Here is a 17,635-nt window from a genome sequence, read left to right on the forward strand (position 1 = left end):
AAGTGGCCGGCCAACCTGTGTAGCCGGCTAACCTGTTAGGTACGTTAATTAATCTTTAGTTTATCTTATATAGACTAAGTAGCACTTTTTAACTTTTTAATAAGCTAAGTTCTAATTGTATATCTTGCTCTATATATACCTCTAATTCTGCTTAACTAAGCTGTTTAACCCAGCGCCTCATACCGCTGTAAAGAGCAAACCACGATCCGGCCACTCTTACCCTACTCCAAACCCCAGGCATAACGGAGGCCCGTACAACCGACTGTAGCCTGCCTATCCCCTCTGAAATAAGCTCAGGCCCGCGTGCTCCTAAATCCGGACCAAGGATTGTAACATGTAGCGAGAGACGTGGAATAGACGCAACTAACTATAATTTAAACATGTTTTACATAACATATGCTAGAGCAAACTGCGAGCAAATTAACGTAAAGGTGTACTTATATTAGGTATACATTATTTTTTAAAAAGAATGTAAGAAATACATAATATGATAGAGAAATAGCGTTACTAGAGTTTATCTAAAGAAATTATAACTAACTAGCGCGTTTAAAAGAGGAGATTCTACTTAACTTTTTATTCTACAAACCTAAAGATAATAAGCAGAGCAAGCTCTGCTAATAATTATAGTTACATAGAATAAGACAACTAAGTACACATACTTGTAGCTAATAGAAAAATTAGCAGTTGTAAAAAAAAATAGTATATAAGTTAAGCAAGTATATTATTATTAATTATAAAGTTTTAAACGTTATTATCTTAGGCAAAAATAAGCTGTTTATATTAAAGTACTAAAAATACTTTATTAGCAGAGCTTGCCCTGCTTATTATATTCGGGTTTATAGAACGAAAAGTTGAGCAGAATCTCCTCTTTTAGACGCGCTAGTTAGTTAGAATTTCTTTAGATAAACCCTAGTAACACTATTTCTCTGTCACCTTATGCATTTCTTATATTCTTTTTTTAAAAAAAAATGTATACCTAATATAAGTGCACCTTTATGTTAATTTTCACGCAGTTTGCTCTAGTATGCGTTGTGTAAAACATGTTTAAATTATGGTTAGTTGCGTCTGTTCCACTTCTCTAGCCACATCGGTGTGTCGGGGATGGGCATCAGCCACATTGGTGTGCCTTGTATTCTATGATAAAGGCTGGAATCTGATTCTCTTGATTCTGAGTGCTGGTGTTGTAGACGCAGAACTAATCCGCGCCGGGACAGGAGGATTGTGTTGTTTCTGAACGTTATGCCCCCCCCGAGGGCTCTGATTGACCGGGCGGCTCCTTAGCTAACAAGCGTGGTGACTATCGCCGTCGATTGCTAGACACAGACATTTGCTCCATGCTGTTCGCCAGCACGTCTAGAGTAAAGGTGTTAGCATGATTCTTAAAATTTATGGACCTTTGCAAACTAAACTTCTGTTAAAGGGCTCAGCTTTTGTACAGCTGTTTAACAATTAAAGACACGGGGTCCTTAACAGTGGACCGCTAAAAGAGGTGAAGGTCAAGCTCTGAGCTCAGCATCCTTTGTTGAACCGCCTCCCTGGACTCTTGTAAGGTGTGTACTAAAGTGAAGAATTGCTCTAAGACAAACGCTGACTTTATAAGGTTATCCTAAATTGCTTCTTAAAACGCTGGAAAGTCTTCCTATTTGCAGATTCTCTCGGGCCAACGTTTGTTATTTGCATCTGCAGGGTCGCCCTGTGTCAACAAGGTTGCATTAGTTTGGATGGTGAGACCTAAGTGAAGGTAATTGTGGCAAGCGTTGAGAAACTCAGGGAGCGTGGTCTTGCGGGTTCTCTCTTCCGCCTGTTCGCGTTTTCGTTGCTCTTCCTTCTGGGCCTCCTCTGCTGCCTCGCGTCTGCGTTGTTCTTCCTGCTGCGCCTGCTCCGCCGCTTCGCGCCTGCATTGCTCCTCTTCACGCCTGCGTTTTTCTTCGAGAAACAGCTTCTTGTAATTGGGCGACTGTTCAGCCGTGGCGATAATAGTAGGATATCTAGGTTGGTTCGTTGACAGTGGCTGCCCAGGCGCGCTTCGGAGCGATAGCAGATAATGAACAAAAGGACAAACGCTGGATGCTGCTCATAATAGATGGATGCGAAGGTTGAGGGAGACCAGACACATCTTACTATCCCTCACTACGTAGCGAGCATCACTACGTAGCGAGCAAAATAATAGGTACCTAGGTTTCGCAGTTGCAGAAACCCTCGGCGCAATTACTTATATTTATTTCTCTGCTTGTATTCTTAACTTAAGGTCTTCTTCTACCTCCCCACCACTGCTGCCTAGAAAATTACAACTCTTGTCGTCCCCTCCGTGCCAATCTTACGAGGACGTTATATTATAGCAAGGAAGGTCTCATCTTGTAGAGACCTAACGCAGAGCCATCTGTCATCCGTATAAAGTCTGATATTTGTATCTAACTCTTTCAGCCTTAGTATTACGCTGGTAGGTCTTTATCAGCCCTACGGCGGCTGAAAGAGGATGTATCATGCAATGTAGCCACGCGGATCGGTACCTCCCAAATTAAGCGAGATGACTTATCTCAATTAGCCACACCAAGAACACGTGATCGGGGGAGTCTGTGGCTAGAACATTCTGAGCAGTGCTGGCGATAGATCGATCCGATTTGTGGATCGATCCGAATCCACGCTATCCTGAATCTAGATTAGATCCTTGAATTAATTTATAGTCTTAGCTAAAAATTTGCTTCCTTATTAACAAAACAACTTTAAAAGTCTTGTAACTATAATAGAATCCTATAAATTAAGCTTAACTCTAGTGTCTAAAAATAAGAGCGGTGACATTAGAAACTTTGTACAACTACTAATGTCTAATAAACCTACTAAATAAAACAGCTGTCTTCTTTAATACTATAATTTCTACAATTGCAACTACACTTTAGAGGTTATTATAAACTTTTAAAGGCACTTAAAATCTAACTACTAAGTTTTAGCAAAGGGTACTCTTTCTCTTATATAATAAGCAGGTGCTATTAAACTCTAAAAGCTATAGAACTGCGCAGAACCTTGCATAAGAGACAAAGATATTATTTAAAAAGCTCTTGTACAACTAATTGTTTAACAGCGTCTTACTCTCTTAGTTGTTAAATTATTGTCCTTTTAGGCTTTTATACAAGCATTAAATCCTGTTGCTAAAGAGGCTATTCTAGTTTTACACTTTACTATTTATAAGGCAATCTAAAGCTATTAGTATAAAAAAAAGCTTATTCTTTAGCGCAAGATTTGAACAGCAACTTTAAAAATTAATATTGCGCTTAATCTCTAGACCTCTCTAAACTAAATCCTATTTATTATAATTACTAGACACTTTGTATAAAGCTTAGATAATACTATTACTAAACACCTTCTTGCTTTATAACTAGTCTTAGGCTATTCTAGTAAAGAACAGTTCTCTATACTTTATATAGTACTTAAAGAGTACAAGATTACTAGAAATCTAGAAGCAGTTATTAGAGATAATGCTAGCACTAATAACACTTTTTATTATATAATTAGCAAGTAGTATTCTAATAAACTTAATTTACATTAAAATTTTAAGAATAAAAGAGTTTACTATCTTAGTTATGTTATTAATTTTATTATGTAAGCATTTTTATTTTTAAGTTTATATAAAAGTTATGTCTGTACGCAGCAGCAGCGTCACGATCTAGATACGAGCGATCGCGCACGAGCAGGACCACGTATCTATGTCACATAATGCTTGTGCGCGAACCTCTGTGCGCAAACATCTAGATATCCCCCTTTTCCTCTGTACAGAGGAAAGATAAGAGTAATAGAACTAGAAACATGTTGCTCTTACCTTACCTACTTTATACACTATGCACACTGTACACTACTCTTACTCTTACTACTTAAGTGCTTATACTATAAGCAGCTAGCTATTAGAGCCTATTTAACACTAATTAGTAGTTAATTTAATTAACTATAAATTAGTAAAAGTAATAATAAAGTACCTACACTTTATAAAGTACTTTGTTTTGTTACCTATCTTTTAGAAAAAGTAACAATAGAGCACCTACACTTTATAAAGTACTTTATTTAGTTACCTATCCCTTAGGATAGTAGATTAATCCTTTACATTATACAGCAAGCCCTGCTACTATATAAAGCAAAAAGGAGATAGTGTAAGACGCACACTAAAGCTATTAAAGCTGCACAACCTAGCAGCTAGACAACAGGAGTACCTGCGTAATCTACTAGAAAAGCAATTAACTATACTATTATAATAAAATCCTACTAGTAACTAACAACTCTACATAATAATAAAAAGAATAAGAAATAATTTCTATTATATAAATAACTTATAAAAGACATAGAGATATTAGAGGCAACACTACAGAATAAGACTAGCCTAAAGTACTAAAATAATAAGATTAACATGTTAAAGGCTCTAACAAGCTTATAAACTTAATTATATATAAGTTATATAATTATAGATCTACATATAACAACTTAAAAAAGCGCTACTTTTCTAAGTTTATACATAAAAATTTTTAAAAAATAGACACTATAAGACTTCTTAGCACTTAGCTGCGTGTTTAAAAGAGAGCTTATATAAGTGCTAGAAGATAAAAGAATTACACTATAGCTAGGCACTAAAGGTACCTAAGCCTAGAAGCTGTATAATATAGTATAAAAAAAAGTAATTACACTAGAAAAGCTTTATACGCAACCTCTATTACTATATAAAGCTCTACATAGAAGTAGACTAAACATAATGCTGCTATTAACACTAAATGTACTAGTATTACCTACTTCTACACCTTAGCTAGCACTACACTAATTACTGTACAAATAATACATACTACTCTACCTAACGCCAGCTCCACACCCTTAATCGTACACACCACTGCCTGCAGTAGTGTATACACTACTAATACTACCTACACAATCTATACTATATTACAACCTGTACAAACTTCCACCCTAGAGAGAAACTGCTAAAGAAAAACTCTTAGCAGACAAAATTATATAATTCTAAAAAGTATAAAAAAAAATAACTATATAAGTTAACTATATAACATTTTTATAAACAAAATAAAGATTTTTATTAATTTATATTAATAGCTAAATATCTAGGAAACTTAGTACACAGACATCTTTTTAGATATTCTAGAAGGTTAGGCAAATATGCACTATATGCACAACATAGGCCCTAGAAATAACTAGACGCATTTATATAACACCTTAAGCATTATAACAAAGGATTTTACGCAAAGAGAAGAGAAAGAACTGCAGAAAGCAAAGTTCTGTGTAAAAAGTAAAGCAAAGTTTTACATAAAGGGCAAGACTATCCTAGCAGAGAAGCAGCTTATTAAGTTTAACAGCAGAAGGATTAAACTTACATACAATATAGTAGTTCTTACTTAAAAAAGATAAGTAAGCTACTTTTATATAATTAACCTAGAGGATAAGGATGCTGCACAACAATATATTAAGTAATATGTAAAAGAGGTATACATTGCATCTATGTGTTAACTAGAGGTAGCATTTAACCTTTTTATTACTACATAAACTATAGACTCTTTGCATAATAACGTACTTCATAGGCGAGTTGCTCACACACCTGAGTCGCTTACTTTTGCCAAGACCCCACTAAACCACCCTTCCTACACTAATGCATTCCCCACAACACCACTTAGACGCGCTAAAAGAACGTTAGATACAGCTTGCGCTCTAAGCTTTTAAATAAGACATAAAACTCTTAAAAAAATATGCTATAGCTATGTGTAGGGTCCTATAAAAGACAACAAATAACTACAGCGCTAGACAACCTTTACAAGCTAATTCTACAGCTAAATTATAAAGGCTAGGCAATAAAAAGGAGCAGGTGATTGTTAAGACTATACTTAAGCTATATGCGCGAGGAATTTCCCCTTAGATAGCATTTATAGCTAATATAGCTAATTCTTTGCGCGCTAAGCGTAATCTAGGCCATGTTTGCATAAACTAGCCTAGTATGTTTATAAAGTGTTATTTAAAGCTTAAAGTGAAGTTTTAAGCGCAAGTATAGTTAAGAGATATCTAGCTAATTATAAACCCTGTTTTGCTAAACTTATACGTGTTATTATCCTAGATGCTATACTTAGCTTTAATATTCTCTACAAGGCTAAACCTGCCCTAAATTACTCTAGGACTCTTGTAGAGGGCTCTCTTATAGTTGTACTTACGCTTAAACGTTACTTTAAGCTCTAAATAACGCTTTATAAACGTACTAGGCTAGTTTATGCAAACATAGCCTAGATTACGCTTAGCGCGCAAAGAATTAGCTATATTAGCTATAAATGCTATCTAAGGGGAAATTCCTTGCGCATATAGCTTAAGTATAGTCTTAACAATTACCTGCTTCTTTTTATTGCCTAGCCTCTGTAATTTAGCTGTAGAATTAGCTTGTAAAGGTTGTCTAGCGCTGTAGTTATTTATTGTTTTTTATAAAACTTTGCACATAGCTATAGCACATTTCTTTAAGAGTTTTATGTCTTATTTAAAAGCTTAGAGTGTAAGCTGTATCTAACGTTCTTTTAGCGCGTCTAAGTAGTGTTGTGGGGAATGCATTAGTGTAGGAAGGGTGGTTTAGTGGGGTCTTGGCAAAAGTGAGCGACTCGGGTGTGTGAGCAACTCGCCCATGAAGTACGTTAACATTAACATACTTAATATATAAATCTAATAGTAGATAGACAATAGTAAGCGCAGTCTTACCTTTTTACTATTATAACTTAATTATGTAAAGCTGTTTATTTTTATAAATAAATTATTTACTAATAATAAGAACTTTAGCTTATAGCTAGGATTTTTAATTATAGTAAGTAATAAAAACTATATAAAGTAAAGCAACTACTTTAAAATACTAGGCAACATTATACACTAAAATTCTACTAAGTGTAAAAGAGTAACTAAGAGTGTCCTTACTAGTAAACTATATAAAATAGTTAGAGGGTTTAATAATATAATTACACTTAGTATAACTTTATAGTAAATTATATAAACACTTAAACTACTACTAATTTTAGTAGTAATTTACATAAATTTAAGGTTTCTATATAATTACCTTATTAAGCTAGGCACTACTAGTAAAAAGTAACTTATAATTAACATTATATTACTCTATAAATTATATAAAAAGAGAAAAATTACTAAGATAAAGTAAATTAATAGTAAAAATAACTTAGTAGATGTATATATAAAAAAAACACTAAACTAGGCTCTTTAATTATTAGTCCTAACTAACTACCTCTCTGTCTAAATAAAAGCATCTGTAGACTAGCTAAATCTTGTGTGTAAAGATGCCTTAGACTAACTAGACTAACAACGCCTTTATATAAGGCCTATCTTTTTTATTTTTTTATTATACACACTTATTTTTCTTATTATAAAATTAAAAGAGAAGGATATGTAAAAAAGACAGTTTATTTATCTAGTATATAAGAAAGAAAAAGCTACTACCCCTTATATATAGTAGTTACAATGCAGACCACAGCTCTGCTATACGCATAAGGTGTAGGCATTAGCCTAGAAGTTAGCTAATATATAACACTTAATAAAAAAAAAAGCACTAGTAGTGCTACTATAATAATAAGCATATAAAGTTACTAGAACCTAACTATAACTTTAGACTAAAACTATATAAAAGTACGTCTTATAACACACAACCTTTACTGCCTACAGCTGTAGATTAGTGCTAGTAGGTAAAATAACATTAATATTATAAAATAGTAAAGCTGCTATATACTACTTCTTAGCCTATTTATAATTAGCATTTTATATAAAAAAAAAAGTAAAAAAGCTAAAAGATTTATATATTTATGCTAAAATGCTAAATAAACTACTAATTAGCAGTAAAACTAGTTAGAAAGGTAACACAGATGCGCCCTAAGCTGCTAGACTGCACAAGGATGTTAAAGACGCCCGCACTAACAGCGCTAAAGGTAGAGGAGGAAGGCTAGAGAGACATCTCTCTCTCTCTGTGTGTGTGTGTGCAGGTAGGGGTATCTGTTACTATTAGCACTATATAAAAAGAAAAAAGAGCTAGGGAATTATATAGTAGAGCTTAGAAAGTAAAAGATAAAGAAAAGAAAGTAAAAAAAAAAAAGACTTTATTATATACACCTTTTTACACACCTGCTTATGCAAAGATCCTACACTATTCTAGCATAAAACTCTATATAAAATAGTTTATATACTGCTAAATTACTTATAAGGCAAGCGCATAAAAGCTAGATAATAATAGCCTAAAACACTTTATACTATTTATAAAGCTATTTACATAGTGTAACTAGCCTATTTTAATATACAGCATTACTAAGGTAAGTCTTAATAAATAAAGTAGAGTAAAGGTAAAACATAATTAGATAGACTTACACAGACAGAAGAGAGGTAACGCGTATAGAAGGTAACTTTTTAGATACAAAAAAAGTTACTAGTGTTTGTACACAGCAGTAGCGTTATAATCTAGATACAAGCAATTGCGCATAAGCAGGACTATATATCTATGTTACATAATGCTTGTGCGTAAACCTCTGTGCGTAAACATCTAAATATCCCTCTTTTCCTCTATATAGAGGAAAGACAAAAGTAATAGAACTAGAAACATGTTGCCTTTACTTTACCTACCTTATACGCTGTGCACACTGTACACTACTCTTACTCTTGCTACTTAAGTGCTTATACTATAAGCAGCTAGCTGTTAGAGCCTATTTAACAAGTTATCTTAAAAATCTTAAAGCTACAGACTTTAAAAAAGTAAATAAATTACCTTTTAATTTTATATAATAAAATATAATTAGAGCTATTAGTCTCTTTAGTAAACTTTATAACATTATAGTTTATATTTATAGTTTAGGGCTTTATATAAATAAGTTTATCTTGCAAGCTAGATAGGTAATACCCTTAGACAATTATACAAGATAAAATAGCTAGTATTATATAATTAATATAGTAATTAAGCTTAAAATGTATGTAGATTTTTACATTAAAAACTAGCCTAATCTTAAACATAATACTTTAGAGATAAAAGATTAAAAAATGCTTTATATAATAAAAACATTTTTATAGATTTTTAAAGATATAATTGTAACGATCCTCATGAATCGTTCCATCTCGGATGGCCCGGAAGGCCCCCGTATCGGCCCCGACCTCGACCTGGCCCCAACCCCTGCTGTTACCCCTATTCCCTCATGTATTTAGTCGCACCTCGCCCCTGTAGCTAGCTCAGTAGTTTTCTAATATCCTACGTACAAGGCCTATAGGTGTCATTGGTATTCCCAGGTCTCTAAGTCCCTACGCACTCCCATATGCCTCTAAGTGGATTTATACCGCATTTAGACCTATTGTCTTGCCTGCGCTGTTACATTATATTAAAAAACTTGCTTTTGCTAGTAACAGCCTTATAATAATATTGCATTAATTGTCTGTTTAACTATGTCTAAGCCTAAGACGTGTCTAATTTAGTTTAGGTTGCGATCCTCTACACTGTTATATTAAATTACTTAGTCTATAGACTAGATCTTATTAACCTCTAGTTAACTAAAGCCTTTAGGCTTAGAACTTCCTATCCCCTGCGATTAGGATTGCCTTTAGAAAAGTTGCAAAGAGGCGCTAAGGTAGAAACTTAGAGACTACTAATAACCTATTAGAATTAGAGACAACTGCTAATGTCTAACTAACTACTACCTCTTAACCCTAGAGTAAAATACGCTTTAGCTAAGCTATACCCTACCTAATTTAGAGTTAATGCATAGCAACATGTCCTAATAGACCTTAATTGACTACTGAATCACCCCTGATAATGCCTTGAATCATCCCTGCTATGTTAATAGCAGGGGACCTTTTAGGCACCCCTAATAATGCCTTGAATTATCCCTGCTACGTTAATGGCAGGGGACCTTTTAGGCACCTCTAACAATGCCTTGAATTATCTCTGCTACCTTAATAGCAAGAGACCTTTAAGGCACCTCTAACAATACCTAAATGTCACCTTACTAAACGCACGCTAAAGATTAATAACTACATAGATGGCAAGGAATAATTAGTAAGCCTTAATTATTAACAGGCTGCGCATCTATACAGATCACTATTAGAGCAGGCACGCACGCATGGCGTTTGGTTTAGAGGACACTGCTAGCAGTGCAGAGGAATAATTTAGAGCAAGGACACCTAGCTGAATCAGACTAGTTTCAGTTTAAGGAGGCAGAGGACATAACAGCAATACTTTGTACTATAATTACTACTAATAGGGACTATTAGTCTACAGAGGGGGGGGTAGTGTAACAATCCTTATGAATTGTTCCATCTCAGATGGCCTAGAAGGCCCCTGTATCAGCCCCAACCTTGACCTGGCCCTGACCCCTGCTGTTACCCCTATTCCCTCATGTATTTAGTCGCACCTCGCCCCTGTAGCTAGCTTGGTAGTTTTCTGATATCCTACGTACAAGGCCTATAGGTGTCATTGGTATTCCCAGGTCTCTGAGTCCCCACGCACTCCCATATGCCTCTGAGTGGATTCATACTGCATTCGGACCCATTGTCTTGCCTGCGCCGTTACAATAATCTTTTAAAATAAAAAAAATGTAAAATGCCTTAGACAGGCTTTTTCTTCTCTATAAATCTTATAGACTTACATAATAGCTTTCTTAGCAAAACATAAGAAAAAAATATATATAATTTAATAAAAATTATGTTATATAAGCTACCTAAGCACTTAGAGCATAGTAAAAATAGTAGAACTTACTTTAAAAGCATTTTTTTTACTAAATTATAATAGTTTTACATTTTTATTATTACATAAACTAGGCTAATAAGGTAATGCTTACCTTAAAGTTCTTTACTAAAGACTAAAAAGTATAAAAAGCTTAGCTACAATAATTCTAGCTTAATTTTTAATTTAAATATTAAGATTTATTATTAACACCTTTTTAAAGTAAAGTGTAAGAGTAAAGAAGATAATAGGCTACTTATTATATAATAGTATAGATTATTTTTAAAGTCTAAAATTATTTAATTAAAGCTATAACTAAGCAAATTCTTAGTAATTAGGCTTTAGTAAAGAATTTAGATAAGTAGGTAAAGTATATAAAAGAGCTAGCAACAAAGAGGGTTAAAGATGTGTTAAAATAGTAGTAGAATAACATATAATAATCTTAGTAGCCTTTTTTTACTTATTTTACACTTAAGATCTACTCTATACTACCTATAAGTAATAAACTAGAACGTATTTTCTTTAGAGCATATTATATAATCTTTTAAACTTAAGCATTATTAAACTTTAGTATTATTAAAGTAATTAAATCTTTAAATTACTAGTTAAGTTAAAAATAAATAGACTATTTAAAAAAATAAAAATCTTTATTTTTTATTTTATTTTTTACTTATAAAAAGACTACTAATTTTAAGTAATTTATTATATAATGTTCTAGCGCCTATTTTTATTATTACTCTCTAGCTCCTTAATCTTATATAGGTAATCTATAATAATGTTATTTACAGTAGAAGATAAAGTTACTAGAGGACCTATACTATTATTAGGTGTTAGATAATACTAATTAGGTTAAGAGCTATTATAGTAACTGCAACAGGCAGCTTAATCTTTAAATTTGTAATTAGCGCAAGCAGCTACCTACTTAGACAAAAGTAAAACATACTCTAAAAATAAACTATAGTAAAATGTAAAGCTATGTAGAGCACCAGAGACATGAGGAACTGCATTGTATGTATTGCTAGAGGAGTCCTTTGCAGGAGTCTATATATATGCGAAATAAGTGGGTGAGTCGTGGCAACAGACTGTGCTGAGATGCATACGACTATGGTGCCGACGCATGATCATTGTGTGACGACACATCCGACTATTGTGCGACTATGGTGACGACGCATCCGAGTGTTACCACTGCAAACATAAAAATAGCTAGCACACTTTACTATATAAGTTAGTTATTATATAACATGTAAAATAAAAGGCATATAGTAAAGTTCTATATTAATAGTACTATAAGTCTAAATTAACACTATATTAATGTATAATAGGTAGTAAGTATTTAATTAGAAGGCATAAAAAGTGCTACTATAGTATTTAACACTATTATAAGGTGTAGAGAGAACCTGTTTCTGCTAGATCTAAAATTGTTAGCTTATTATATAATAGAAGAAGTAACTTACAGTATGCACTATAACTCCTAGAGCTGCTTGTACATTTAGGTTAGAGGTAGCAGAAAAAACCTAGATGCATCTTTTATAGCTATTAGCGCTATGCTGCTTTTAGCTATTTTTATTGTTCTTCTTAGCGTTTTAAATTATAATGTCTATGTTTTTATATAATAAGATAAAAAGAAGATACTTTTTATAATGCTTATTATATAAAGTAGGGCTTAATATACATTTCTTTTTCTATTATTTAGATTTTAAGCACTGCTTCTATTATAAATAGAATTTTATTATCTTAAGCTAAATTTTTATTAAATGTTTGTTGTATAACTTATTAAGAGTATAATAGTATAAAAAATTAAGTAAAAGACTAATTGTTTAGAATAGTTGCCTATTTAGCCTTAGTGCTGGATTGATTCATGGATCCGATCCAGATCCAGGATAGCGCCACGTGATTCCGGATAATCGATTCGGACCGATTCCTTATCTCACGAGCCATACCCTCTGGAGGGTCCATCGAGCGTCGGCAATAGGTAGTACCGATTGCCGAGGAGGCTTTGCGCTGCTGCGCCACGCTCGACAAACCACTCTAGAGGGTCTGAGAGAAAATGGTACAAGCTTTAGTGTGTCTTAGCCGCAGTTATTAGGCAAAATTTCTCTACTTTACTAACATACTTCTCTATCACAACATACCTCTAACAGCTTGCTATTTAAATAGAAGCTTGTCTAGAGCTTAAACTATTATATGTATTTACACTTTTACTTAAACCTCCCTCTATACGCTGCCTAGAGAGATCTAATTAAAAGCTTATGTAATTACAGCTAATTACCCTTCTTTATGCAACTTAACTACTAGAGCAGCTAGAGGCAGGTAATAAGCTAGAGCTAGTTGTACACAAGCAGGCTAATTAGCTCTAGCTCTTAGCTTGTCTCTAGCTGCTCTAGTGGTTGAGTCGCATAGAGGAGGGCAATACAGTACAAAGCAACTTAGAACTAGCTTTAGCAGTATACTTTACCCCTAAGTTATAAATTTAGCTCTTTTAAAATGTAGCTACTATATAGCTTAGTTACTTAAGTTTTAATTGCATTTAATAAATACCTATTTTATTATGTTGTAGGTAAGAAAACACTAAAAAAGGCTAAATGCTAAACAGAGATACATACAAATTTACTCCATTTCTCCTTAGACGCTCCGCAGACAGTTCTAAAAACGTGACCTTACTAGCCACAGCGTTGTGGTTGGTCCGGTCAAACCTCAGAGGAGCGTCTGACTCGTGAGATAACCGATTCCCGCCAGCACTGATTCTGAGCGCGAAGCTCTCCCACCCTGAGGTTAGCAAACGACATAACTAACAGTGGAGTACAGTTATTACAGTGTCTAATTACTGTGCATCTTTCCATTAATACATCCGCGCCCCTGGGGCCCGCCATGGCTTTAGTATAGGCTCAACCTCCTTGACCTGCGCGTTACTCATTCGCTCACCCTTTGGCTTTAAAGGGCCAGCTTCACTTACTGGAGGCCGCGCTTCGCTCCTCTGCACAACATTAACCCTTAGCTCTGAAGGACCAGCTTCGCCTTCCTCTATTTCACTTATCCGTGCTATCTTAGCCTTGGGCTCTGGGGTATCCTTTATTGCACTCTTTCGCGGTCGACCACGTTTCTTCCCTATAGGAGCTTCCCTGGCCTCCTTAGCAGCTTTCTTTGCCTCTTTCTCTGCCTTCTTTCTTCGCGCCTCCTCAAGGTCCTCCCATGTTATCACTCTTGCCTTCCCTAGTACTAATGACTTCGCCGCTTGGCGAGTTTTGCTTTTGTCGTTTATTTCCGTCAGGAATCTATTCTGATCCTATAGAAGAGCATTCTTTGCAAGAAATGTCTGGGCGGCATGGCATAGCTTCTTTTGGAGCCGCTCTGACGCTGACTGCTGGCTTTATTATTATTAGGAAGATGTTCTATTATCGTAAGCAAGAAGGTTAAATCGTCTCCTGACTTTGGCGTTGAAGGTGTTGGCAATGCCTTGTATTGAATCTCCTCCGTCGTCTCGTTGCTTACTGAAATAGCCGGCTTGACTGGAGATAGTTTTGGTATATTAGTGAGAACACGATTTGGGTTAAATGGGAATAAACCGCTTCCCCTCCATCCTGCTAGGATATTCCTCTTAGTAAGAGCTTTCTCCCTTGCAGGACTGTATAGATAAGTAAAATGTTGCTTACCAATAGTGTTTACCCCTCCTCGTTCCATCCGCTCAACCTGTTCGCGGTAGAAACTCTTTAGCGGTCCAAATACAGCAACGTCACAAGGTTGGAACTCGTGAGATGTATGAGAGGGCATGCGGCAGAGAGTAATGTTGTTCTCAAAACGGAACTCAAGAATTTCAAGGGTCTCATGTGTGCCAAAGCAGTTGAATCCCATGATCACGTGTTATTGAGTTGACTGCCTGGTAGGCAGTCAGTGGCGGCAGGCAGATATAGGAGCTACTACAACTATAAAGTAGTCGTATATCTCCTCATGGATAGCATTATCACACTTGTATCCTTTGTTCAGAGTTCTAACTAAAGCCGTCCCATATAAGGATACGTGGCTTCCCACGAGCCCGTTCTCGAGTTTGGGGATCAAAGACAAGCTTAATCCACTGTAAGCTAATATAGGAATCGGAAAACCCTGTTCCAGAGAATGCATACACCCAGCCAAGAGTAGGAAATGTGGTCCAGTTGGCGCGATGGGTGGAAGCGGGCCAGATAATCATCGGATTAAGACCCCTACCGTCAGCGGAGATAGATTCTATAGCAGTGACCATGGTCCGCTTGACACGCGCGCCTCTGCCGCCTCGTCGGCCGCATCGTATGCCATCCTTACCAGCAAGGACTTTAACAAAGTTAGGCATACTCAGCATAACTCCAGTCTCATCCATATTATAGACATTCTCGGGTAGAATATCCGGTTTCTGCAGCTCCTTTTCCATCACGTCGAACTAGTGTAAGGACTTGTCATAGATATTCAACCGGTTCCAGTCTTGCGGCTTCCTCGTCCTAGCTATAAGCTCTGGGCGGCGTCTCTCAAGTCTCTTAGCCCAGTTTACACCAGGAGGCTTAAGCGGTCGATCAGCTTCGGGCCGATAGCGTGTAGCACTAAACGCTATTGCTGGTATATACTTTATTCGTATAGGTTGTCCAAGAATGTCCATATGTAACACAAAGTCATCAACAGCATTCTCTTCGCACGGTGTAAGGTAATGTTGGCTTTAGGCTTTCTCGCCACCTCTGCGCCACCACTAATCCTTTGACCGGTCGTTTAACGTCATGATTATCATGCAATTTCCTTCGGCATTTTCTGAATGCCCGCTTCTATTGGCGGTATGTTAGCTACGAGGCTGAGTGTGGCGTTCGACCCTCATCGGACATCACCTAAGCCGCAGAAACTCTTCTCCCCGATCGAGAGATTATAAGGGCCCAATCAAGACCATACAAGCATGGAAAGACATAGGCATTCAGGACATCTAATTGTAGGCTTTGCCCGTGGGGATTGAATCTAGAATCTTCCATGGTTTGTGTTAACGCGGGAGACCCTGACTCAAATGTCGGCGGTATTGGGGTTGGTTCACCTGTGTTTCTCACAAACCTGATGTATGTTGCTTCGTTAATTTTGACCGACGATAGGAAAGCTGTAAATACTTGAAATTCAAACTTTAGCGAGGTGGTTGAAGAGTGGCGCGATCGAGTCGCGAGACCTCAGCCGCAGCCAAACTTTCAGCTCAGCCTTGCTGCAAAATGCTTGTATAAAGCACGGGTAGAAGAGAGGAGTTTTGCGAAAAGCCTGGATGAGACACCTGCCATTGAATAATCCCAAATCATGGTTTGCGTGAGTGCTGGTGATCCGGACCCGGATATCGGAGGCCCAGGGGTGAGTTCGTGCCCTTTACTACTACCTCCATCAATCTTGACCCGAAGAACGACAAACTCGGCTAATTTCTCTAGATCCTTACTGCATTCATTGCGCAGAGTTCGATTTCGCTCATCATTGCCGCTTGTCTCATCTTGTTCGCAAAGGAGAAGCAACGCCGGAAGAGATGGGTTCAGACAGCGCTCACTAGCCCCAGTGATACGCTCACAGTTACTGGTTAGGATAGACCCTCCCTGTAACGACAAGAGCTTAGCTGAAACACACCAAGGAATTGCCGTCTGCGTTGGAGGGTTTGCAACCCATAATAGCATCAGTCTCTATCATCTGAGAATGCTCTTCGACCTGATTGGTCTTACCACGTAATATATCCCCACACGGCCAAACAACCTTCGGACAACTGAGGCTTCACAGGATGGCAAACGTAGCAGCGATATACTGCGTTCTGAAATACACGAAAGAGTACAGGAAATTTCGTGTCTTTGCCGCATTAATATGTCAGGCTATGGCGATTGCTATTGCCGTGATCTTATGCGTCTCCGTTCGCTCGTGGAACGACAACCAGGTCGGGAAGTGTTACCACTGGTTTGTCACTGACTCGAAATGGGATGTATCCCAGACCACCACAAATCTCTGGAAGGTGAATTACTCCCCCATCAATCGCGATGTCACATTTGTTGCAGCGATGGCTTTTATGGGAGGCTCTGCCTTGCCTTCGCTGTCTTCGCAGGTTTATCGAGCCAAAACTACCACCCCTCCCAAAGAAGAGTTGGCGAAAAGTGGCACTATTTCTGTTGGCGGATTCTCAAGTCGCGAGAACTGTGGGCGCTGTTAATGGTGGTATGCATGTACGCGTACCACGTGGCGTTTTTGTTGAAAATCCGATCGGTCAACCAGTTCGATCTGATTGGAGGTAAAGAGACGGAAATTCGAACTTTGGGTCAGATCATTGCCATTGTAATGCTACTTTTAGTAATTATTCAGATGGGCATGGGATTCCTTAGTATGTGGACCCTCTTATTTTACTTGGCTTTCTACTAACAAGGTTATATTAGATAGCTCGAGGGATGAAACTTGCGAGTATTGCGGGTAGAGGAGACAACCTCCAGCAAGAGAAGCCCGTATTTGAGCAAGCGTAACATTGTCTATAAGCCGAAATCGGCCTTTGGGAGACTAGCGCTAGGCGGATATACACGGCAGCTTGTATTTTCGGAGTCCGCAGGCCACGTGGGGATTTACGCTTGGAGCATTGGCATGAAATAGCAAACCACGACTCTCTTTGACGTTTAAGTTTTCCAATAGGTTACCTATCACTGTGTTCCACATCGTGCCATTCAAATATATAGGATCTCGTAATATGGACTTAGCAGTAGAACGATGCTGTGAAATTTTAATGGATTAAATTCAAGTCTTTATCATACTTTCAGCGTATTTGAGCGTGCAAGAGAGATCGTAGGAAGAACTTCAACTACTGCGAACCGGGCGTGTGCACCGCCACAAGCTTACTAGCCACATCAGCCTGTCAGCTTATATTACATTGTAATTATCCAGAGGGCACTTCAGGATGACCAGGGTCAAGTCGCTTAAATGAGC

The 17,635-nt window shown here is 36.8% G+C and overlaps 3 protein-coding genes across 3 annotated transcripts; 2 read left to right on the plus strand and 1 right to left on the minus strand.

Annotated features, from left to right (window-relative positions):
• Nucleotides 1-1,051: 1,051 nt before the first annotated feature.
• Nucleotides 1,052-2,610, plus strand: BDR25DRAFT_363274 (uncharacterized protein; the record flags this gene model as incomplete). Its single annotated transcript, XM_033696716.1, has 10 exons — nucleotides 1,052-1,221; nucleotides 1,318-1,351; nucleotides 1,474-1,545; nucleotides 1,601-1,706; nucleotides 1,737-1,967; nucleotides 2,009-2,095; nucleotides 2,143-2,186; nucleotides 2,282-2,308; nucleotides 2,362-2,407; nucleotides 2,456-2,610. 10 exons carry the CDS (start codon nucleotides 1,052-1,054, stop codon nucleotides 2,608-2,610), a joined length of 972 nt encoding a protein of 323 aa, XP_033539794.1.
• Nucleotides 2,611-15,116: 12,506 nt separating this feature from the next.
• BDR25DRAFT_385237 (uncharacterized protein) lies at nucleotides 15,117-15,386 on the minus strand (the record flags this gene model as incomplete). Its single annotated transcript, XM_033697920.1, has 1 exon — nucleotides 15,117-15,386. A coding segment is annotated over one exon (270 nt), but the record flags the coding sequence as incomplete, so codon positions are not given.
• Nucleotides 15,387-15,789: 403 nt separating this feature from the next.
• BDR25DRAFT_117356 (uncharacterized protein) lies at nucleotides 15,790-17,023 on the plus strand. The gene is made up of 4 exons (XM_033683653.1): nucleotides 15,790-16,045; nucleotides 16,120-16,261; nucleotides 16,314-16,404; nucleotides 16,457-17,023. The coding sequence occupies exons 1-4, from the start codon at nucleotides 15,995-15,997 to the stop codon at nucleotides 16,875-16,877; spliced, it is 705 nt and encodes a 234-aa protein (XP_033539796.1). The 5' UTR covers nucleotides 15,790-15,994; the 3' UTR covers nucleotides 16,878-17,023.
• Nucleotides 17,024-17,635: the final 612 nt, after the last annotated feature.

The sequence above is a fragment of the Lindgomyces ingoldianus genome, assembly GCF_010093535.1.
Source record: "Lindgomyces ingoldianus strain ATCC 200398 unplaced genomic scaffold BDR25scaffold_65, whole genome shotgun sequence".
Classification (NCBI taxonomy): Eukaryota; Fungi; Ascomycota; class Dothideomycetes; order Pleosporales; family Lindgomycetaceae; genus Lindgomyces; species Lindgomyces ingoldianus.

Excerpts from the sequence above, each read along its gene's own strand:
- BDR25DRAFT_117356 (XM_033683653.1), top strand. The coding sequence starts at position 15,995 with ATGGTTTGCGTGAGTGCTGGTGATCCGGACCCGGATATCGGAGGCCCA. Across the intron at positions 16,046-16,119 it reads CGGATATCGGAGGCCCAGGG|ATCCTTACTGCATTCATTGC; the intron begins GTGAGTTCGTGC and ends TAATTTCTCTAG. Across the intron at positions 16,405-16,456 it reads GACCTGATTGGTCTTACCAC|GATGGCAAACGTAGCAGCGA; the intron begins GTAATATATCCC and ends GAGGCTTCACAG.